This window comes from Onthophagus taurus, chromosome 2 (genome assembly GCF_036711975.1).
Source record: "Onthophagus taurus isolate NC chromosome 2, IU_Otau_3.0, whole genome shotgun sequence".
NCBI lineage: Eukaryota > Metazoa > Arthropoda > Insecta > Coleoptera > Scarabaeidae > Onthophagus > Onthophagus taurus.
In genome coordinates this window covers 9,046,321-9,068,904 of record NC_091967.1, presented here as the reverse complement: position 1 = coordinate 9,068,904, position 22,584 = coordinate 9,046,321, and the positions used below count along the sequence as shown (strand labels likewise).

The following is a 22,584-nucleotide window of genomic DNA, read 5'->3' as shown; positions in this document are numbered from 1 at the left end:
GATCGTTTCCCAATTGTATAAATTGTTTACTTAAATAATGTTAAGGATTATAAAAACAAACATGTTTGTTATTATTAGTATTTAATAAGTACAATAAAATAAAAATAGATACAATAAGTACATTTCGTATTTATAATTTTACTTTAATCTGCATTTCGATTGATTTACTAAATTATAGCACATAAATAAGACGCCATTTATAAATAATAAGTACTGTTACCGTACACCAAATTAAATTTTATATATAAAAGAAAAATGCCGATAAATTAAAGCTATGCAGCAGCATTTTTTGCGACAGAACTCGCTAAGACGAGAAGTGCAAAAGAGGAAACCATAAATAAACCTGCAGATAGCGTATTGAACTTTGTATTCTCATCTTGATCTATAAAAAATCAAATATATTTTAGAATCAAATTCATACAAGTGTTTTCATTAATAATTGTACTTAAGTATTTTAAGTTAAATCATAAACTAAAGTGATTGTTTCAAAAATAAAGTCCTTAACGAAAATCTCATCAGTTCTCAAATATCACTTATTTTTCAAAACATAAACGTAATTCGGAGTAATTGTCACCAAATTAATAATTTCCAAACTACATTTTTCACCCAGTCTAACTAGTGTTAGTGTGTAGGAGAGCTAGATGGATACAGCAAGTGATGAATAATAGATTCAAAGTCGTCATAAAGAAGGAAGAAAAACTTTGTGAAAAAGTATATTCAAAATCAAGAAACTGTATGAAGCGATCGAAAAAAGAAGAAAAGTGAATGAGTAGATGGAAAAAGATGTATCCCAGCTGTTAGAGTGTGTCCAAACATTGCAGGGTGATTAGAAGTCTTCGCGCGCGGCATGCCTCAATTTACCTAAAGCTCACGTACATTATTAGTAAGTGCGCGGCGTTCAAACATTTTCTGGTATGTCCAAACTTGCGTGTGGCAGAATTGTGTCCTGCAAACGCCACGTGTTTCTGCCACGCTCTGTTTGAACATACCGTTAGGTTGTGTCAAACAAAGTACTCTACCTGCCAGAATGGCCTGACTCCCATATGACGTGTAGCACTGCCACGCAAACTACATTTTCAAATAGTTCTTGGTGATTTTCTGGTATGTTCAAAGATTTTCTAAAATTTATGTAGTTTTGGCAAAATATAAAACATTATCAGCTGAGAATAGAAACATACTTTGTATCTTCTGCCAACGTTGTATTTGTTAAATTAACTTATTGTGTTTATTTTTCGTTGAACACCTTATTTTTGAAACATTTACTTATTATAAATGAAACACCCAAATATCTTTAAGTTATACATGCTATAACCTTTCTTTGTTAATTAAATTAAATCTAATGATACAGTAACAAATCTAAGAAAACTCAATACAAATCAAAGTTGATTTTTTATACATTTATAAAGACACAAAAACAAAAATAAAACAATTCCAATCAATATGAATCTTAAAGTTACAAAAAAAAAACATGCTAATACAACTCAAATAGATCTTGAATATACCACGAAATAATTTTAATTATTAATTTAAAGCAACTATGCTAACCATGCTTATTTCACTTACCACACTCATCCTCAAATTTTGAGATAGAAGGTAGGCCTACAGCCATCAGAAAGTTTTATTATACACAGATCATAATAATATATTTTTTTTTTAATTAATCATTTTCTTTTTAGTACTTTGAATAGTATTTTAATTTCTTACCTGTATCTTCATTATCTCGATCATCCACCCAATCTAAACCTCGAGCTATTGCCATCTTCCACCTTGAATATCGAATATCTCTCTCTAAAAATTAAAATTAAATATAAATATTACATAGTTTAGTTTTAATTATAAATATGATTAAAGTTAACGTACGATCTTCTGTAATAGCTGGTACAAAGGTGTCGCTAGGAACTGCTTGGACATTTTCTAAATCCCACACTTCAACCCCTTTTGCATGACCAGCTGCAATAGCCGCTCCAAGAGACGTCGTTTCTGCCATTAATGGACGTACTGACACAAAAAAAATTGTTTTTTTGAAATTAACATATTGATTTCAAATTACCAACAGGAATTCCGCAATAATCTGCTTGAATTTGCATTAAAAAGTTATTTGCTGTCATTCCTCCGTCTACTAACAATTTTTGCAGTGGGTATCCACAATCTAAAGCCATAGCTTCAAGGATATCGCGAACTTGAAAAGCCACAGATTCCAAAGCACCTCTTACGATATGACCCGGTTTTGTTTCCTCGGTTAGGCCACATATTACACTAAAAAAATGTTTATAGTAAAATTAAATAATTATTTAAAACAGATTTTGATACCCCCGAGCGTCTTTTCTCCAATATGGAGCGTATAAGCCTGAAAAAGCTGGTACAAAGTAAACTTCACCTACTTCTCCAACAGATTGGGCAATTTTCGTTGATTCTGATACATTTCCAATTACTCCTAAATTATCTCTTATCCATTGCATTGCAACACCTTTATTTAAAAAAAATAATTAAATACTTAAGTTATGAATTTAACTTAATAAGTTAATTAAATAATCGTATTTTACTATAAATAACCTGCAATTGCGATTGATCCTTCTAAAGCATAAACAGGTGGTTCATCACGACCTAATTGATATCCAACTGTCGTCAATAAACCATGACTTGATTGCACAATCTATGAAATAAAAGATATTTTAGATAAACACTCAATAAGAATTATTTTATAGAAAACTTCATTCTATTTCATATTTAACTATACCGCACGTCTCTCAAGACGGCTAAACCCGAATGATTCTAGTTCTAAGTCTTGTGTTAGTTCTAGTGATAGTGTAATACAAGAACTATCACTAGACCGAGTACTAGAAACATTCGGATTTAGCCGCACGTCTTTAAAGACGGCTAAACCCGAATGATTCTAGTTCTAGGTCTTGTGTTAGTTCTAGTGATAGTGTTCTTGTGTTGTAGAGGGATTCAATGCGCAACTTTTTTGTCTCTTGACATTTTCTCCTAAAATTGTTAGTTTCATCATAAAGAAATAAAATAATACAGAGGCTTACGTGAATTATTGATTGGTTATTATTAGTCAAAGAAATGATGTTATGTCAAATTGATCTCAGCATTATTTTATTTTTTGTGATCAAATTAACAATTTGTTAGTTGTAAAATATCAAAAGATAAGAAAGTTGCAGATTTTTTCCCTTAACTTTAGAGGGCTATAACTTGGAGGAGAAGGGGTTTTGAACAAAAAGTTATATGAAACACCCTTTAATTTTTGCTGAAAAATCACCCCGTGAAATCTTTCGTATCAATTTAGAAACACCCTGTATATCTACTATCTACCATCAAACTATATTTTTGGGTTTAGCCATCTTAAGAGACGCACAAAAGTTTCTAGTTCCATGTCTAGTGTTAGTTCTAGTTTTAATAAATAATAAAATTCGAATAATAGGTCATAATAACTTTAAATAACGTCATCTTTTGCCCGCCGATCGTTTCTATCGGCAATTGCGTCCAGCGCGTGTAATAAATATTCCATAGTTTTTAATTGAAGAGTTCTATAATTTTTTATTTTTCAAACTGGACTTGACTAGTTTTTCCAAAAACAAAATTTGAAAAAACTTTGGAGATGTCACCGTCGTTTCGCACGCGGTTGGTTGAAATAAAAATCAATAAAAGGTGAGATGCCACGAGAATCTTATGCGCTAGAAGAAGAGATCCGAACGATGCACGTTTGTGTCTTCTTGATCTTAAGCGAGCTTTTATAGATGGGATTTTAAATTTTAATATTAGTTATTCCAAAAATTAAACAATTTTAGGATCTGAAAATGTTACTAATCCTTCCATTTTTACATAATCTAACGATTTTTTGAAAAACGGTCTTTCCATTGTATAAGCGCATGTAATGGAAGGTTAAATAAAAAAAAAATGCTTAAATTTATTCAATTTTAAGCTTACTGCTGTTCCTGTATTATATAAAAGAAAACAACCCGTTCCATAAGTACTTTTAGCCTGTCCTTGGTGAAAGCACATTTGCCCAACCAAAGCTGCTTGTTGATCACCCAAACACTAAAAATTAAAGAAAGAAATATAAAATGTTTTTATTGTCATTATTGATATCATTTTAAAATAAATAATTAAACTATGATCCACATATTTCTCATTGACCTTTAAAATTCTTAAAACATAAAGTTGTGCCAAACTTTGTACACCTGGCTCATTCTAATTTCAATGTGTATAAACATGAGTAATTGGTAACTTAATATAGAACAGTCTCAATGAGGTAATCTTTGGAACTTGATTAAAAATTTTTGATCTTATCTAAGATTAATTCCAACATAGGTTATGATAACAAAAAAAAACAATAAAATTGATGGACACACCTTTTAAAACTAGATTTTATCTTATCAAAGTTATATTTTTTGTTCAGATGAAATAACTTTGTGATTGATGTTTTTGTTTTCAATTACTTACTCCAGATATTGGAATGCCCTTTAAAAATGATTGAGTTAGATAACCATATATTTCTGAAGAACTCTTTATCTCAGGAAGTATGCTCATTGGAATGTCAAATATTTTACATAATTGTGGGTCCCATTTTAATGTTTGTATATTCATTAACATTGTCCGAGAAGCGTTTGTAACATCGGTGATGTGTAAACCTCCATTTACACCGCCAGTTAAATTCTTTTAAAAATTAAGAATTACAAAAAAATAAAGTTTAATTAAGATAAAAACCCACCCATATTAACCAAGAATCTATTGTACCAAATAAACATCTATTTTCTTTAATAGCTAATCTTACTTCTTCCACATTATCAACAAGCCAACATATTTTTAATGCACTAAAATAAGTGCTCACTGGTAATCCACAGACATTTTTAAGAAAATTTTTGTTTCTTTTTCCATTAAGAAGAATTTTATCAACAGTGGAAGCAGTTCTCATATCAAGCCATACTAAAAAAAAATAATTATATCAAATAAAAATACAAAATTTATAGATATAAATTAAAAACAAAGTTATATAGATTAAATTTATTATGCTATAAAACATCATCTATTACAAAACAAACACTTACATAATAGACAAATAAAAAAGAAACCAAGGTTAAAATAAAGCTATTTACCTAAAGCATTATAAAGTGGTTTCCCACTTTTTGAGTCCCATAAAACGGTGGTTTCACGTTGATTCGTTATTCCTGTAGCTACAATATCTTCAGGACTAATATCTAATTTCATCAAATTATCACATGTTACATTGATCGTTTCGATAACTGAATGTAAAATCAATTCTGGGTCTTGTTCCACCCATCCTTCTTTGACGGTAATTTGTGGAATTGAAACTTGGTGGTAGGTTAATACTTCGGCAGTTTTAGCAGCAAATACCTACAAATAAAATAGTTTATTTATTATTATTTTAATATAGTATTTTGTGTTTATTTTAATTTATGAACTCAATAAAGATTTGATAAACATGTTTTGATTTAAAACAAATTGTAATATTTAATGTATTTACGTTTATCAGATATAAAACTTAAACAGAGTTATTTAAACATACCAAAAATCGTGTACTCGACGTTCCTTCATCAATTGATCCAACTAATGGCCCAAATCTTCCACGAACAGGTGGCATTTTCTAAATAATAAGTAGTCAAAGCGATCAATATATTAAATGCACAAGTCTCGTTTGCAAACTGCAATAACCTACCGTAACATAACCTTATCTCGATTTCCGATAAGACACTTAACAATCAATGATAGTTACAATAATGTATTCGTGCCTGATAAAATTGATTCTCCTTTTCTAACTATCGCAATTTGTATCATTTCTTCTTTTTTTTTGTGTTAAAGTCTTATTTTATTGAGTGATCATTGTTTATCCGTGCATTTCACCTACTATACCGACTGGTTTTAGTATAATATGTGATAAATAGATGGCAGGATTCAATCAAGTTTAACAATGTCACTGAAAAATATAAATTTACTAAAATTATTTTTGATTTTGAGTAACTGAAAAATAAAGAAATAAAAAAGTAATAAAGTAATCATAAAAATCTTAAAATGATATTAATATGAAAAAATATGTATGTTATGACAATGTCGGTTTGTTTAGAATTCTTGGTATTTGTAAAAATCTATTAATACAGCATTTTAAAAATAACGTTTAGTTCTGGAACTCATCTTAAACAATATACATTTAATTTTAATAGATATTTCATTAAATAGGAGGTGTCTAAACAACTGGTTTAGAAAGAATAGTTTACCTAGTTTAGAATAGGAGGAAAAATTGTATTCCTATATTCTTATAATAACCCCATTCTCCTGAATCATCCCTAATTTCAACTTGTTAAGAACAATACACTGAGAATGACCAATTACTTTACTAATCTGGAGATTTGAAACCAGAATTCACGAAATGGCAGTTAAAACAGTTTGATTTGGTGTTGTAGTCGGATATGAAACAAGTTAATACAAATTAAGTAAGTCTTCAGATATGATTGTATTGATTCAGCCATATTATCGTCTTCTTTGCAAGCATGACTAAAGTATTTATGACACAGTATTGATTCTGTTATTTTATCGTCTTCTTTGGAAGCAAGTCTGAATTGTATCTACTTAGTTACAACTTTTTCGAACGACATTATCAAAGTATTTGTAAAGTTGAATGCAGTATTATAACCCAAGTATCAGTTAGATTAGTTTCAATGTTTCAGTATTCTTCAGAAATAATGTTGTAGTGAGTCTGTCCTACCGCAATTTTCTTCAGAACCAGATTGGAAGTGTTTCCAAAAAATAATGCAACATAGTAACTGAAATGTCAGTTGTATTAGTTTCTATATTTCTTGCTTCAGAAACAACATTGTGGTGATTTTGTCATACTAAAGTCTTAATTGAAAATTAGTTTTTAAAGGTTTCTATTAAGTTACAAGTTGTTTTCAACTACATTCTCGAGGTATTTCTAAAGAAAAATGCACATAGTAACGAAAATGTCAGTCAGATTAATTCATGTTTCTTCAGAAAGGACCTTGTAGTAATTAAGTCATATTGCAGTCTTTATGGGAATGAAGTTTGAGGTATTTCTACTAAGCTACAAGGTTCTTAAGCGACATTATCGAATATTTCTAAAGAAAAATGCGATTTAGTGAAAGAAATATCAGTTACATTCCTTTTCGTGTTTCTGAGTTTTCCAAAAAGAGCATTGTCGTGATTTTGCTAGATTGTAGTCCTCATTGGAAACAAATTTGAAGTATTTCTAAAGAAAAAAGCAATATAGTAACGAAAATGTCAGTCAGATTAGTTTTTATGGTTCTACTTTCTTCAGGAAGAATCTTGTTGTAATTTTGCCACATTGCAGTTTTTATAGAAATGAAGTTTGAGGTATTTCTACTAAGTTACAAGGTTCTTCAGCGACATTATCGAAGTATTTCTAAAGGAAAATGCGATAAGGTGATGGAAATGTCAAGTACATACCTTTTCATGTTTCTAAGTTTTTCAGAAAGACCATTGACGCGATTTTGCAGTATTTCTAAAGAAATATCCAACGTCGTCCATAGTAACGAAAACATCAGTCAGATTGGTTTTCATGTTTTACCCTTCTTCAGAAAGAACATTGTAGTGATTATGCCACATTGTAGTCTTTATTGCAAACCAGTTTGAGGCGTTCCTGTAAAGTTACAAGTTTTTTCAACGACAGTGTCTTAAAAAAATCCAACATAGTAACGAAAATGTCAGATTTGTTCTCACGTTCTGAACTTCTCAATAGCAACACTGGTGAAATATTCAGATTTCAAGTATTTTTGAAGACTGAAAATTTTGTTGAGATGTTTTTGGGACTTTTTTTCAAACAGTTTTATTTTCTCTAAACAACAAATAATTATACTAAAACAAGAGATATCAAATACAAGTTTATAATGAATAAAAAATACCGAGAAAATAACCAATTAAAATTAACAAGTTCTTGGAAGTACTTGAAAGACTAATGATTTTTATTTGATTTTTGTTAAAGGTCATTTTTGACGACATCCTGCGTCTAAAGTAGAGGCGTCGACGTCCGTCGCGGTATGACGACACAGCATCCCGTTAGATGGCGCTAAGTTTCAGCGACTCCTCTCGCCTATCTCTCCGAGTACTATTCATCCCGCGACGCCGGCAAAATCGATATAGGCACTGGGCATCCTTTTCCAGGATACATTGCCGCCCATACGTGTATCCCTTTTCCGTACCAAAAAGCGTCCTAAAGCACAGACGACGACGTCCACACTGAATATTATTTCGTGGTTTTCGGGTAAAAGACATTGAACAATTTACTATCAAATATAAACATACGTTTAACGTGAAATTTTTAAAAGGTGTTGTAAAAGAAATGTTTTCCTTGGTTGATGTTCCCGCAGTGACGTTCTTGTACGGGGTTGAATCTTTCTGGTGAAAAGCTACCCCGGGCGAGCTTTTCTAAAGTGTGGTATAGAACATGTTGATACATCTCGCAGTTTGACCATTAAAACGGCGGACAATGACGATTTCGCGTTGACGATGTGAATTTTTAATCAATTTAAGTGCGCCCGGACAATTTTAAGGTGAGTAGTGTAGGTGTTGAGATGGGTGTAGATTGAAAAAAAAAGATGTAGGTAAAAGGGCGAAAGGTTTCGATGATCCTTCAAGAAAATTATATAAATTTAAATATAACAGAACGAATTGAGGAAAACGACGAAACATCATCGTCTCTGTGGTTCCTGGAACGAATCCAATGAACGCATTTAGAACCGCGAAAACTATTATTTTCATCTTTTTATTTACAAGACGCGTCACAATGACAACAGTTTGTCCACGATAAATTTAATGATGAATTTCTTATGTTTACTAATAAACTTGTTTTTTAATATTTCGTATATAAAGTATGATTTGAAAGAGAGGAAAAGGTCATAGTTATTGGAAGATTCCCATTTCCTAAATCGTTCAGGTACCGCGGAAATTAAGTAATCGAGGAAATTACTTGAAAGGATAAGCCAAATGAATGAGAATAATAAGTTTCTCATTTTAGCAATAAAATATGATATTGGTTTAACTTCTAACGGAAATGTTATGCCTATATTCGATACTATAAATAAACCATACTCTAAAATAAATTAAGTGTGTGTAATTTACAGCTGTATTAAATCTTGATTTGAATGTTATGGTACAGGTTTTAAGAACATTAAATTATTAAAATATATTCATTTTTAATCAGTCCATGATTAAATTTATGAGTTACAAGTGATAATTAGTTTTTATGGAATAAAAGTCTAAAAATGTAAAACTCCATAAATAACAAGTATTTATTTTTTCCAGATAATTATAGAAATCTTCGCATGCGCGAAGTGCATATTTAAAAATGCCCTGGAAAATCATTCATCACTAAACAACGATTCAAAAAAAAAACCACCATACTATGGCGTTACCACAAAATATTATCTTGCTCATGGTGTTGTGTTTCATTTATGGTCAATTCGTGAAATGTTATAAAGATTTAGTCGATGAAAAATTAAATGTAACGAAACAAATCGAACATACACAAACGCTAAGGAAATTGTCATATTACCATATATTACAAAAAAGAGCCGCCCAGAAACCTGATCATTTCGCGAATGTACGCAAACGGTTGCTCGCCGATAAAATGTTGGGAAAGAAAAACGATACGGATAACGCGATATCAAGACCATATCCTCCTGTGGGTATTTTAAAGACAAGGCCTGATAATAAAAATTTAAGAAAATTGATCGAACTGACCAATCCGTTGAGGACGCAGAATGTTCACTTGGGAACCGAGTGTAATTTCGAAATTGACTGTCGTTGGTCGTGGACGTCAGACATTGCAAATGTATTTGTGGTCGCTTCGTCCGGAAATCTTCTTAATAATGAAACTGGACCATTGATGGACGCTGACAATAACGTTGACGGTAAGTATCAAAATAGTTTTACTCTAACAAATAACATATTTTCAAAACCGTTCGATTAAGTTGTTATTCATAGGAGTCACTTTAAATTATGCAGTAGACGTTGAACATTAACTTAATATTACGGAAATGGACCATATCCGCATTCAGACGACTGAACATAACACTCCATGTCTTGATGTAATTGCCGCTAATGGAATGAACGCCTCAGATACTATAGGTTGTGTGTATAATAAAATATTCACGTTGGTTATTCAATAACTTATCTTTTGAGTTATAAAAAGATTTTAAAATTGTATTTTAGATTAAGCTAAAACACATGAAATCAATTCAAAAATAACGTTATGTTCTTCAACAACTTTGTATACAAATCTGTTTTATTAAACATGATGAATCAAAACAAGTCGATGGTGTTAAAAAGGGTTCAGATATTTTTATGCAATCAGCGTATTGTGTTGAATATATCTGTTATGAACATTATTCTCAACCAGCTGTTTCATCCTTAGGATTTTCGTAACTATTAAATGATATTGATTAACGTCAACAAGTTGCACACGCATTCTACGACGCGACGTAAGGGATTACCTTTTAAAGCTTTGGAAATTCGTTAATAGATTCTGAGTTTCGGTCTAATGGGAATGCTACAAGATATGAATACTCCTGGAAGAGTTTTCGAAGTGTTTACTATCCGTGTGTTTTGTTCATTGGCTATGTTTAATTGGCCTTTGGCAATGATGACTAATTTAAGTATTAAAAATTCAGCCTTGCCGAATCGATGGAAGTTTATCAAAATTGTACTTGACCTCAAAAGGGGCCTAGAAGCCGTTAATTATAGATGTATAAATCTAAGTTAGCCATCCTGTGTCAGCATTATGCTCTGTCAATACCTACAAATACCAAGTTGGACTATTGATAATCTAAATCCTCACTAATGTAGCGATCACATAGTCTCTTAAGAGGTAGAGGATCATACAAGATGTTAACCATAACATCCTAACAACCCTAAACAAATTCCCGCCAGATACTGTATAAAACCTTCCAAGCCTCATCGTAAAAGAACAGGTGTGATATGATCTGTTGTTGCTATTGTGGGGGTGAGTTTCTTCACAGCACTTAGGCCCCAGCGGGCACTTTGTACATCCCCACAATTACTGTTCATTCAAGGGTTAGAAAACCAGCCCAATCTTTTCATGAACGTTATATAGAACAGAAAGGTATGTTCCTTATATCCGAAATTTGGAGCCATGGTACTCCAAAAGTGGATTCTCTTAAGTACGCGAGGTTGGGACAGTCACAAAAAATATGACTTACCGTCCCGTTTTCCATTTCACACCCTCTATAGAGGGATGTATTCGCCAGCTTTATGTAGAACATGTGCTTACGAAACCTGCAGCGTCCGGTCAGGAAGTGGGTGAGAAGCCTCGAGTCAGTTTTTGATTTTCCTAGAAACTGAGTAGATCTCTTCCGGTCAGGGTAGAGCAATTTTCTTTGCAAAGACACCTACCTACTGCTGTCTCATCCCATCTATCGCAAAAAGCTCGCTGGGAGATGGAGTTTATTAACTTTGATAATGTATTAACAGCTAGTAGTACAAACGGTTCAGGGGAGATCGGTGACTTGTTAGCCGCCCGTTTCGCCTACCTGTCCGCATAATTTAATTCTGATGGTCCTTTTCGCCACTTTATCGTGACATTGGTGTATACGTTTGCCTCCTCGAGTGATTGCCGACAGGACTTCACCAACGATGATGTAGTTTAATGTCTACCAACCGCCAGCATAGCTATCAGTGCAGATTACGTTTCTGCCTACTTTTTTGGAGTGGATTATCGCATTTGCTGCTATGTTTATAGCAGTTATTTCGGCTTGAGCAGTCATGCAATACGACCCTAGCGAAATTCCCGCTCCGGAGCATCCAGCCTTCCAGTATTCATTAATGAAACAGTCCAACTATTGAATCACCTAGTATTCCTGCCCAAACATTAATCTTTTGTGGTCTCTGGCTATGTTTCTCTCTTGTCATATGGGGATTTTAGTAGCTCCAATATGGTACATTATGCTTGTTCACATGTCCATTTAAGTAAAAAGTGTACTCGTCACTAAAGCAAATGTTTTTTACTAAATTTGGATTCGCAATGACGATTTCAGTCATAGTTTCGCAAAATTCTAGTCGTCGGTCGTAATCGCCCTCGCTAAGTTCTTGCAATATCTGCACCTTGTAAGGACTAAATTTATGCAGATTTGTCACTTTGTGTAGTAAGAAAGTCCGGTGGATGCTGCAACCTGACGCAAAGAAATGGTTGGCTCCATGGTAAAATTTCTAATTACTTCCATCTCCGCCAGTTCATCTACTACCTTATTAGCATACCTTTTCTTGTTCTCTACCGATCCAGTTGCTTCAAATCTTTGATTATTTTATTTGATATCTTTGATTAAAAATAAAAACTCTTTCTGTGGCACGAGCACATTTTTGGGGAGGTATTCGTGTGAGTGCAGGGGTAAACGTCAAAAGTGTGAATCAACAAGTCAAACCGTTTCCCCCTTGAAATATAAGTGGATGGTTTCGGAAATTTTGAATTTCTTTTTGGTTTCTGAAATATCTCAGTTTTCAAAAATATTGTTAATTTCCCCCTTTATATTCTAATGTTTTTGTAATCAAGTTTAAGGAAAGGACTGATGAAGAGAAACCTCTTAAACTCATAATAGGAGCAAAAACGGTATATTAGGATCAGTTTCAAAAAAATGATCATTTAAAAACTGAGCGATTTATTCTTATTTCTTATAACTGAATATAAATGAATACACTTTTATATAACATAGAAAAAAAAAGAGATTACTTATTTATCTCTGGCTTATAAACATAAAAATGCTTTTCATCTTGTCGAAATTTAAGACTTCTTTTTAGCGCTTCATTTCGAACATATTCATGTTCTTCTTCTGACATACCATCATTTAATTTATACTGTAACCAATCGGGATCATCAACTAATGCAGTCAAGGTTTTCTGAATTTCGCTTTTAAATTCTTCGGTTAAAACGGGTTTGTCGCTTTCTTTAGAACTACCAATTAAAGCCTTACAAATTAATTTCTCCCGTTCGAGGCTTTGTTTCTTTAACTTTTCTAATTTGACAAATTCGGCGGCAATTTCGCTGCTATTCGGTTCTAAACGATGGGCAAGTTTTAATTTTTTTTCAGCTTCACTGAAATTATCCAACATTATTAAAGCCCGTGCATGATTATAATGAACTTTAACCGGAATTTTTAAAGATGTTCCTTTTACTATATATGTTAAATCATTTGCTGCTTGGCAAGCTTTACGTGCCTTTTGGTTCTTTGTATACACAACAACTAAATTTGTGTACAATTTTAATAGTAAAGATTGTTGTTTTTTTTGATCTTCATAATCATTTAATCGGGAATGTTCCAGTTTACAAATTGCCATGTTATATTGTTTAATAGCTTGACGATACAGATCTCTTTTATAGAAATCATTCCCTTTTAAATGTAAAGCTTCAGCGCGTTGGTAATTTTTTTCAAAACTGTCTTCTTCTCCAGCTTCTTCAACAGTTTCCGCCTCACCTAAATTTATATAATTTCTTAATTCAATTTCAAATAAAATCGTGGCATTTTCAGGGATTCTATCCAAACATCCCATAGAACCATACGCATAATCGGGATGTATTAAAAATTGAGATTTTTCATTCATTTTCATTGATTTAACCGCAAGTTCTAAACCGGGTAGAACAAGACCTGCGCCTAGTTGAAACCGAAAAGATCTATGAAACGCGTATGTTGAATCAAAAGGTTCAGGATTGTATTCAAAAAAAGCGTTGTAATCACATGTTATGGAAGCATTTTCAGTGACAATTTCTCCTACTCCTTGCCTTAAAATTCGCTTTTTTATTTTACCATCAGGTAGTAAATCTTCCATTTTTTTAGCAAGTTGTGTAAATGGTTCATCATTGTAAGTATCCTCATCACTAAGACCCAAACAATCTAAATTTGAATAATTAAGTAAGTTGGCAGGGTTTTCTGTGGACATAGATTCAAAGTTTTCTTGAACATCACTTAAATCTATTTCAAATGTTGTACCGGCATCGGAGACTAATTTCCTTAAAAAAAAGTATAATAAAATATAAAATTTGTTTAATGACAGTTCAAAGTTAACCTCAAATTTGAGGGTGTTAACTTTAATAAAAAAATAATAAAAATATTAACGCAAAAAACGTTTAAAATAATTAAAAAAACATTTTAATGGTAATACATAATGATTTTATTTAACCATGTATATATTTTTTAAAGAATTTAGATTTATTTATTATAACCTTGTGAAGTAACATAACCTAAAATATGCTTACCCTAGATTAATTCCGGATTTCAATCGAACAATACTTTCTGCTGCGTCCTCCGCTTGATCCATTTCTCCTTACTTTAATAATATAACTCAAAAAATACTAATTTTCGTTAAAATTATGAGGTTATTTAGTTATTTCAAGAAACACTTTTAATCGATTGAAGGCGGAAGCCATAGATGGCGGGCGGTTTCGAGTTTCGATACTACTCAGAACGCCACCTAGCGGATAAATAAAGTCGCACTAAATGCAAGGTCTATAGAACATAAGGTTACCCAATACCGATTCTCCTCCTCTGAGAGGCAAGGTGGGTCAGTGACGTAGCTGGTTCTATGAACAACACAACACCACCTATACTGTGGTACAGTCTATATAAAATATTTAAACCTCGCATCGTGTTGTCACGTATAGGCACATGTATAGGCTATCTTTTATTCTGACTGTATCGAACCAGTGACGTCAATTTGCGGGGTAATAATCGATACTACAGAGGCATAGGGAATGAGGTAACCTTATGTTCTATAAACCTTGCACTAAATGAATCTGTTCAAAAATTGAGGTTATAATAATTTTTTTAAAATATACTTTTTAATTTACTTAATAAAACTCAACAAATTGATAATTCTTATATATCTTAATTTATTAAATAACATATACATTTAAATTTTCTTTTAATATAGGACATTATCTTTTACTTCGTTTACCATCCGATACAAGAGTACATGTAACAAGTCCACAATTCAATCCAAGTGAGGAAGGATGTCATGTTCAACTACAAATTTACCAGGAAGCTATGCGAAATGGAATTGTTAGGATCGTTTTACACCATGTAAACAAAACTCAAATTATTGCAAATGAGATTGCAGGTGAAGATTCAGGAAGGTACATATCTTTTCTTTATTTTTTAAAGTAATTATAATAACATATTATTTTGTAATAGATGGAAAAAGATTGAAAGAACAATAGGAAAAGTGAACCAACCCTTTAGTATAATTTTAGAAGTACACTCGCCACAAAGTACTTTGAGACGATCTTTAGTAGCATTTGATAATATCAAATTGCTTAAATGCGTTCGAAATGAGAGCACAATTCCATGTTCATGGCAAGAATACAGATGCAATGATACAAATATTTGTATTAATAATACAAGAGTGTGTGATATCACCCCAGATTGTAAACATGGTGATGATGAAAAACAAAATTGTGATAAAGTACCATTTGGTGCTCGTTGTACTTTCGAAGAAGATTCTTGTGGATGGATTAGTGAGGACTCAAATGGTACATTTCAATGGAGAAGACATCATGGAGAACGTGGTACAAATTTAACAGGACCTATTGATGATCATACATATGGTAATTCTACAGGTAACATAAACAAATAATTATAACCAATTGATTTTAATGTGAGAATTTATTTTGATTTTAAGGCAAATATCTTCATGTTATGTCAACTGATGATCGAACTTTTGCAAGAATAGCAACCTTACGTAGCGTTATTTTCAACCCACCACCAAAAGTACATGGAAACTCATCATCGAGATACTACAATTCTTGCACAGTAATTAAAAAAATCATTTATATCTCATTGATATTAAAAGCATCAATAAATTTTAGATCCGATTTTCTGTACATCAATCAGGACCACATAAAAGTGGTTTAGCTTTACAATTAATTGAGTTACGCCCAACGGAAAATAAAACAAGAGATATTTTTTGGAGTTTTAATTCTTTTAAAGAACCGTGGGTTCAACAAGTTGTTACATTACCAACAGTTAATTATAGATATTATTTCCAATTTGATGTTCGTACTGGTCTTCGTTATTTACGTGATATAGCACTTGACGATTTATCGTTAAGTCCAGAATGTTTTGGATTAAATATTCCAGCTATTGAACTAAATGGGTATAATTATTATAATCCAGACATTGATTATTTAATAGACAAGGAACCACATCCTGATTTCGTTAATAAAACATGTATTGTTTTTTATCTGTTTTATATATAAATATGTAGCTTTCAATGAAATATTTTTAGATTACACAATTACAACTTGTGGACAAACGGGGCGATATGGACCTAGTAACGAACAATGTAACGAAGCTTATCAAGATACAGATGTTGCAGTAAAAATGTATGATGATGATTCACTTTTGAGAGGTGTTCAAAAATGGACAGTTCCAAGTGCAGGCTATTATACGTAAACTAACTTTCGATTAGTTTTTTTTTTTTAATTTAATGAGTTAATTATTTAGGTTTCTTTTATATGGAGCTGGTGGTGGTAAAGGAGGGGGAGGAATGGGATCATCACGTGGGGCGATGGTGCGGGTTATTTTGGAACTGGGTAAAGGTCAAGAATTGTATATGGCTGTTGGTCAAGAGGGAACAAGCGCTTGCGTAAAAAGTTTAAATTATCATGGTGATACACCTTCTTCTTGTCAATCTGTTGTAATCCATAATAGAATTGAAAATAGTACAATCAAAGATTTGTTACATATGGAAGTGTTGGATGGTGGTGGGGGTGGTGGAGGTGCAACATCTTTGTTTGTGGTTAGTACTAACAGTAACATTACACCACAATCCTTTAATATCTAGGGCGACATGTATTACTCTTAATCCTCTCTTTTGTTGTATCCTTCCTATTGATCCAAATGTATACTCCATATTATTTCTATAGATAACTTTTTCCTAGTAAAATTTATTTTAATTTTCTTTTTGATTAATTAATTTAATCTTTATTGTTTATTAATAGATTAGCAATGATAAACAATGGGTTCCTATTGCTGTTGCTGCTGGTGGTGGTGGTTTAGGCTTAAGATTTTTTGATACAGGAACGCAACACGGACAAGGAATTAATATAACAAGAAAACAATACTCAGGAGAAATGAACGGAGTGAAGTGAGTAACTTCAAAATAAAAATTATCGCAGGGGTCAAGTTGAATTTTAAATTTTTTCATTTTTAGATCTCCAGGTGCAGGAGGTGGTTGGAGAATATACCACGGTCAATTAGAAACGGATATAATGGGTCAAGCAATTACAAAAGGAGGTCTAGGAGGAAAAGCTTGTTACAATTCGACTGACGGAAAAGGTGCTGGCGGATTCGGTGGAGGCGGAGGTGGTTGTACTGCAGGGGGTGGAGGTGGAGGATATTCAGGTGGAAATTCTTGGTCCGAAAATTCTCGTGAACGCAGTGGTGGAGGCGAAGGGGGTTATTCTTTTTATGACACGAGTCGACCTTTAACAAATTTTTCGGACGTCATTCCTGGTCATCATATAGGCCAAGGAGAAATTTTAATTCTCCCCGCCATATCAGGATGTGGTTGTTATTATCGGTGTTTACCTTTGGATGCGCAACAATCCGAAGTGGCTTGTATTTGTCCACCGCCTTGGAAATTAGGACCAGATGGAAAAGAATGTTTATGTAAAATAAATTGCATTATATTGAATAATCTCTTAATAATTAATCATACTTTTTTAGCTGTTCAACAAGACGATGTATTTCCATCTTGGACTGTTCCAGCTTTAACTGGGGGTGTTTTAATATTAACAGCTATGATGGGAATTTTATGTTTCCTTTTATGTAAGTGTTTTAGAAATTAACTTATTTTTATTAATTAATTTCTTTAGATAATCGTTATCAACACCGCGCAACCAGCGTTTTTCGAAGAAAAGGTCTCAGCGGTGCCGATTTACAATTAAATCGGCTACGCGTCGCATCTGAAAGTATGATGACCGAATACAACCCCAATTACGAATTTGGCGGTATCGTTTATACTTTAAAAGACCTCAAAGACATACCAAGGAATCAATTAAGACTTGTTAAGTAAGTAAATATCACATATAATTATTTCTTTTTGATTTTTTTTGTGTTTGAATTGTTTAGATTTTTTTATGTAATAAAAGATGCATTATTCTCTTAAAATTTTTGTGTTTTATTTTGTTTTATACATTTTATGTTGTTGCATTTTATTTTTTATACATTTTATTTGTTTTAGTTTTTATAGTAAAAAAAAACAAACAATTTTTTCTCTAGTTATAACTAACAATTTAAAAATTATAATTAATTCGAAGGTAAGCATTTTATAAGATTGATTATCTTAAAATTAAATTTCTTTATTTAATTATACAAAGTGTATTATTTATAATGTAATTTTTATTTTTAGGGCTTTAGGGCAAGGTGCTTTTGGCGAAGTGTATCAAGGATTTTATAGGCAAAGATCGGGTGATGCTGTTGAAATGCCGGTAGCGGTAAAAACTCTCCCGGAAATGTCAACAAATCAAGCGGAAATGGATTTTCTAATGGAAGCGTTAATAATGTCGAAATTTAATCATCCCAATATCGTTTATTTTATTGGTGTTTGTTTTGATAAACACCCAAGATTCATAGTATTAGAGTTATTAGCTGGAGGGGATCTCAAGAACTTTTTACGTGAATCACGACCAAAACCTGTAAGTCTTATTAATACTTATTTTTTATTTACTTATTCTTGTTTTATATTTTAGGACCGAAGTAGCCCATTAACAATGAAAGATTTAATTTTAATCGCAATCGATATTGCGAAAGGATGTAGATATTTGGAGGAAAATAGATTTATTCATAGAGATATAGCCGCAAGGAATTGTTTGTTAACAACAAAAGGACCGGGTCGTGTCGTGAAAATAGCCGATTTTGGAATGTCAAGGGACATTTATCGGTCTGATTATTATCGAAAAGGTGGTAAAGCAATGTTACCCATAAAATGGATGCCGCCTGAAGCATTCTTAGATGGTATATTTACAACAAAAACGGATGTTTGGTCTTTCGGCGTTTTACTTTGGGAGATTATGTCTTTGGGGTATATGCCATATACAGGGTGTACAAATCGTGATGTGATGCAATTAGTTACTAGTGGGGGAAGATTAGAATCGCCAATTAATTGCCCAGGTTATTATTTTTTTAATAACATATTTTGATTTAAAATAAAAAAATTTCAGACCCAGTATACGCTATAATGACTCAATGCTGGCATCCTATAACTGATCAACGGCCTACATTTGCACTTATCTTAGAACGGTTAGATTATTGTGCGCAAGATCCTGCAGTTGTTGGAAAAGCTTTACCAATATTTAGCAGACCACCATCAAATGAACGAGATGCAACTGTCATGCGACCAAATAACAGCGATGGTGATAATTGTTTACAGGTAAACGTATCTTGGAATAATTAGAATAAATTAAAATAAACGCGTTTCTAGGTACCACAAGGAACCATAGACTACCTCATTCCAAATGATACTTTAAGATCTGATACGGCAAGTGGATCAACATCTTCGATGGATAAACTCTTACCTGGAGTACCAGAAAGATGGGAAACATCATTTAACATGTCCCATTCAAAATCGACCCAACCGCTTATTCAAGATTTAGTAACGAATCAAGCAGAAATAGACGACGAGGTAAAATCCTTATTTTCCAAAAATTTCTTTTCTAAATCTTTCTTTTTAGAATTGTGATCAATTGGTTGTAACAGATACAAATCAGAATGGTGTCGTTAAACAATTATCAAATTCGATTAATCCAAATAATAACGGATCGAAAACTGATTCGACAAACAATTCGTTAATATCCGGTTTATCGTTAGATGCCGGTGCTTTAATTAAACAAACGGCACCGATTGGACAAAACAAAAAATACACAAACATTACAGGTACAGGTAATAACGGAGTCATCGCGAACGGTTCTTATTCGAATTCGAACGCATATTTGTATAACGCAAATAAGTTTGCGAACGAATCCGAAATTAGTTGTTAAGATCCTCGTATTGGCTGTATATCGTTAAAGATATGTGGTAATTCCGTTGTGGAATGTTATAATGAATCGGTTTAGTTAAGATTTTGATCGAAAAATTTAAAACGTTTATTAAGAATTGTATTAAAGAATGAGCCGGATAATTATAAAGCGATGAAAAAAGGCATTTTTATACTTTTAATTGTTTTAGATTAATTGAAAAATTAATATTTGACAATAAATTGAAAAAGACAACATTTTATAAATTGATAAGTTTTAATTTATTATTAAAAAAATGATCTCGTACATATCAAATACTAAATATATCTTTTTTCTTCAGTTTCATCAGAAAAACTTAATTTATGAATTTAAATGATGGCTCATTCTTATGTACATTAATCGTTTTTATTGTCTCATTCATTTTATGATAACATTATTATTTAATGACGAAATTAAGACAAATTTGGATCTAAAAATGAACATTCTTTCTTTAACAATACCGATAGAAAAGTAATTCTAATCGTAGCCGGAAAAGATAAAGTTTTAAATTTCTCCTTTAATTAAATAAAAAAGAAAATCTAACCGACGATGTTTCGCAATGGTGTGAATCTGACATTTTTTGATGCAATTTATCTCAAACGATTGTTTGGTTTAATGTAAACTAATGCCATTGAGTTGTGAACTATGGATTGTGTTAAATTGCATGCAACTAATCTGATATAAACCTAGCCTAACTTCGTATGTAAATGAAAAAAAAATACAAATTCTATATCATTCACCATAAGTAACTGTTTACCCACCCATAAATCGTTATATCACACGAAACACGTATTAAAAAACTTAAACAGTACGATAGTTTAACGTATGCCCCATTTTATAAATGACTTTTCAAAGGAGGAGAGAGAGAAGACGCATGATTGAGATCATATTTTTTTCTATAAACGTAGATATCTGTCCATTAATTAAAAAAATTGATAAACATAAAAAAAAGAAAGAAACGTGAAGTATAATATAGTTTTAGTAGTGCATGTGCTAAACAAGAAAAAAATACAAAAATGTAACACGTTAGGTCTATGCACTTAGGTAACGTAATTTTTATTTAATTATACAGGGTGTTAGAACATGCTTTATTATTGATAAAGAATAATTATGTACATATTAAGAAAATATTATTAAGTGATTTATTTTTGTTGAAAAAAAATTAATTTTTGAAATGTTAATTTAACCATAAAAATAAAATGAAACAAAAAATTATAACTAAAAAAGTAGGGCTGTCATGACACTATTTCTAAGAAACCTATGGTTGTGTTATACAAGAAAGAAAACTGTTTTAATTAGTGATTTTTACAAATATTTACTAAGTTTAAAGGTTGTGGTTAAAAAAAAAAACGATAATAAAAATCCTATTTTAAACAAACATATACATATTATACAAAAGATCTCTATGCGTTTGCGAATTGGTATGATGGATACTAACGAATCACTTAACATATTTTGCTCAAGTTTCTCATTGCAAAAAAAAAACTTAAATTTAAGCTGGATTTATAAAATGATCTTATTATTACATTTTGGTTTGCTTTAATGCCTGCATCAAGGACAATAAAATGCGTTAAGAATTTGTATTGAAAACGCTCAAGATTCGTCTTATTAATATAATTATTGCACACCGATTTAAATGAGAATATAAATAAAAGATTGCGCTCATACATTGTTTAATGTTAAGGAATTTATTAACTTAAATAGTTTTTAGAATCCCATTTGCAAATTTATGTAGTAAAACTAAATGGATTAACTACATAAATTTACCACGAGGATTATCGTATCCATCATATGTAGTTCTTTAATTATTTCTTTATTATTACCAATTTTTTTTTGATTTTTGAATAGAAGAAAAAACACAAAAAGACGTACAAATTAAATAATTAGGTGCTGAGTTTTTATTTTAATTTTTATTACGGTAATAATTATTATTACCAAAACGAAAATCGTTTAACTTTTCTGTGGATCCACAACACATAGTATAAGTTATAACGGAATACAATAATGCTTTAAGTACCTTTAAGGATGTATATATCATATATGTATGTACTACTATGGAATCACTTATAACGTGGAATATATTCCATCGATTTCCGTTGGAAACGGTGTCTACAAAACATGCATATCTCGAGAGGACGCGTTTGAAACTTGGAAATTGAAGATGTGTAGGTGAATGTGTAGAAGTTACGATGATTTGGAAATTATTTGATATTACATGTTTTGAGGACCCGTTTTTTCCTCGAAGAAAATAATAAAAAAAACGAATGTAATATGATGATAGAGTTTGTTAAATGTGTTTTGGATCGAGATTTTCAAAATATATATAACATACTGTATGTGTATTATATTAGACAAAATATATATGTGTTACAAAATGTTTTATCTTATCATAAAACCAACCAATTAAAAATCCAATTAGTAATCCTAACAGTTTTTTTTTTGTTAACATTTCCGAGGTGAGTCAAAGTAAAAATATAACTTATTAGTCAGAAAAGACGTCATTTTAATCGGTGACGTTAACATCTTGG

General features: G+C 31.6%; 3 protein-coding genes across 4 annotated transcripts; 1 reads left to right on the top strand and 2 right to left on the bottom strand.

Annotated features, from left to right (window-relative positions):
* Positions 1–64: 64 nt before the first annotated feature.
* LOC111427363 (glycerol kinase 3-like) lies at positions 65–5,807 on the bottom strand. Of its 2 annotated transcripts, XM_023062476.2 has the most exons (13): positions 5,684–5,807; positions 5,534–5,611; positions 5,103–5,361; positions 4,718–4,932; positions 4,450–4,662; positions 3,934–4,044; positions 2,554–2,653; positions 2,311–2,467; positions 2,051–2,256; positions 1,861–1,998; positions 1,705–1,788; positions 1,564–1,599; positions 65–382 (listed from the first exon to the last, which is right to left on the bottom strand). In XM_023062476.2, the coding sequence occupies exons 2-13, from the start codon at positions 5,606–5,608 to the stop codon at positions 273–275; spliced, it is 1,704 nt and encodes a 567-aa protein (XP_022918244.1). In that variant the 5' UTR covers positions 5,609–5,611; positions 5,684–5,807; the 3' UTR covers positions 65–272. The 2 variants fall into 2 exon arrangements, with proteins under 2 accessions (XP_022918244.1, XP_022918245.1); XM_023062477.2 differs by lacking the exon at positions 1,564–1,599.
* Positions 5,808–8,089: 2,282 nt separating this feature from the next.
* LOC111427362 (Anaplastic lymphoma kinase) lies at positions 8,090–22,433 on the top strand. Its single transcript, XM_023062475.2, has 17 exons — positions 8,090–8,549; positions 9,301–9,908; positions 14,935–15,136; positions 15,195–15,619; positions 15,682–15,812; positions 15,869–16,229; positions 16,288–16,450; positions 16,506–16,800; positions 17,003–17,148; positions 17,215–17,672; positions 17,730–17,831; positions 17,879–18,074; positions 18,415–18,700; positions 18,755–19,175; positions 19,226–19,434; positions 19,486–19,686; positions 19,736–22,433. Exons 2-17 carry the CDS (start codon positions 9,401–9,403, stop codon positions 20,039–20,041), a joined length of 4,410 nt encoding a protein of 1,469 aa, XP_022918243.1. The 5' UTR covers positions 8,090–8,549; positions 9,301–9,400; the 3' UTR covers positions 20,042–22,433.
* Positions 12,652–14,450, bottom strand: LOC111427364 (inactive peptidyl-prolyl cis-trans isomerase shutdown). The gene is made up of 2 exons (XM_023062478.2): positions 14,261–14,450; positions 12,652–14,014 (listed from the first exon to the last, which is right to left on the bottom strand). The coding sequence occupies exons 1-2, from the start codon at positions 14,320–14,322 to the stop codon at positions 12,736–12,738; spliced, it is 1,341 nt and encodes a 446-aa protein (XP_022918246.2). The 5' UTR covers positions 14,323–14,450; the 3' UTR covers positions 12,652–12,735.
* Positions 22,434–22,584: the final 151 nt, after the last annotated feature.

Bases quoted from the DNA above. Each gene is read 5' to 3' on its own strand.
- LOC111427363 (XM_023062476.2), bottom strand. From the start codon at position 5,608: ATGCCACCTGTTCGTGGAAGATTTGGGCCATTAGTTGGATCAATTGAT. The intron at 4,933-5,102 runs GTAAATAGCTTT...ATTTTTTTTTAG, and splicing joins ACCACTTTATAATGCTTTAG to TATGGCTTGATATGAGAACT. The intron at 2,468-2,553 runs GTTATTTATAGT...TTTTAAATAAAG, and splicing joins AGGATCAATCGCAATTGCAG to GTGTTGCAATGCAATGGATA.
- LOC111427362 (XM_023062475.2), top strand. From the start codon at position 9,401: ATGGCGTTACCACAAAATATTATCTTGCTCATGGTGTTGTGTTTCATT. The intron at 9,909-14,934 runs GTAAGTATCAAA...CTTTTAATATAG, and splicing joins CGCTGACAATAACGTTGACG to GACATTATCTTTTACTTCGT. The intron at 19,176-19,225 runs GTTATTATTTTT...AAAAAATTTCAG, and splicing joins ATCGCCAATTAATTGCCCAG to ACCCAGTATACGCTATAATG.
- LOC111427364 (XM_023062478.2), bottom strand. From the start codon at position 14,322: ATGGATCAAGCGGAGGACGCAGCAGAAAGTATTGTTCGATTGAAATCC. The intron at 14,015-14,260 runs GTAAGCATATTT...CTTTTTTTTAAG, and splicing joins AAATCCGGAATTAATCTAGG to GAAATTAGTCTCCGATGCCG.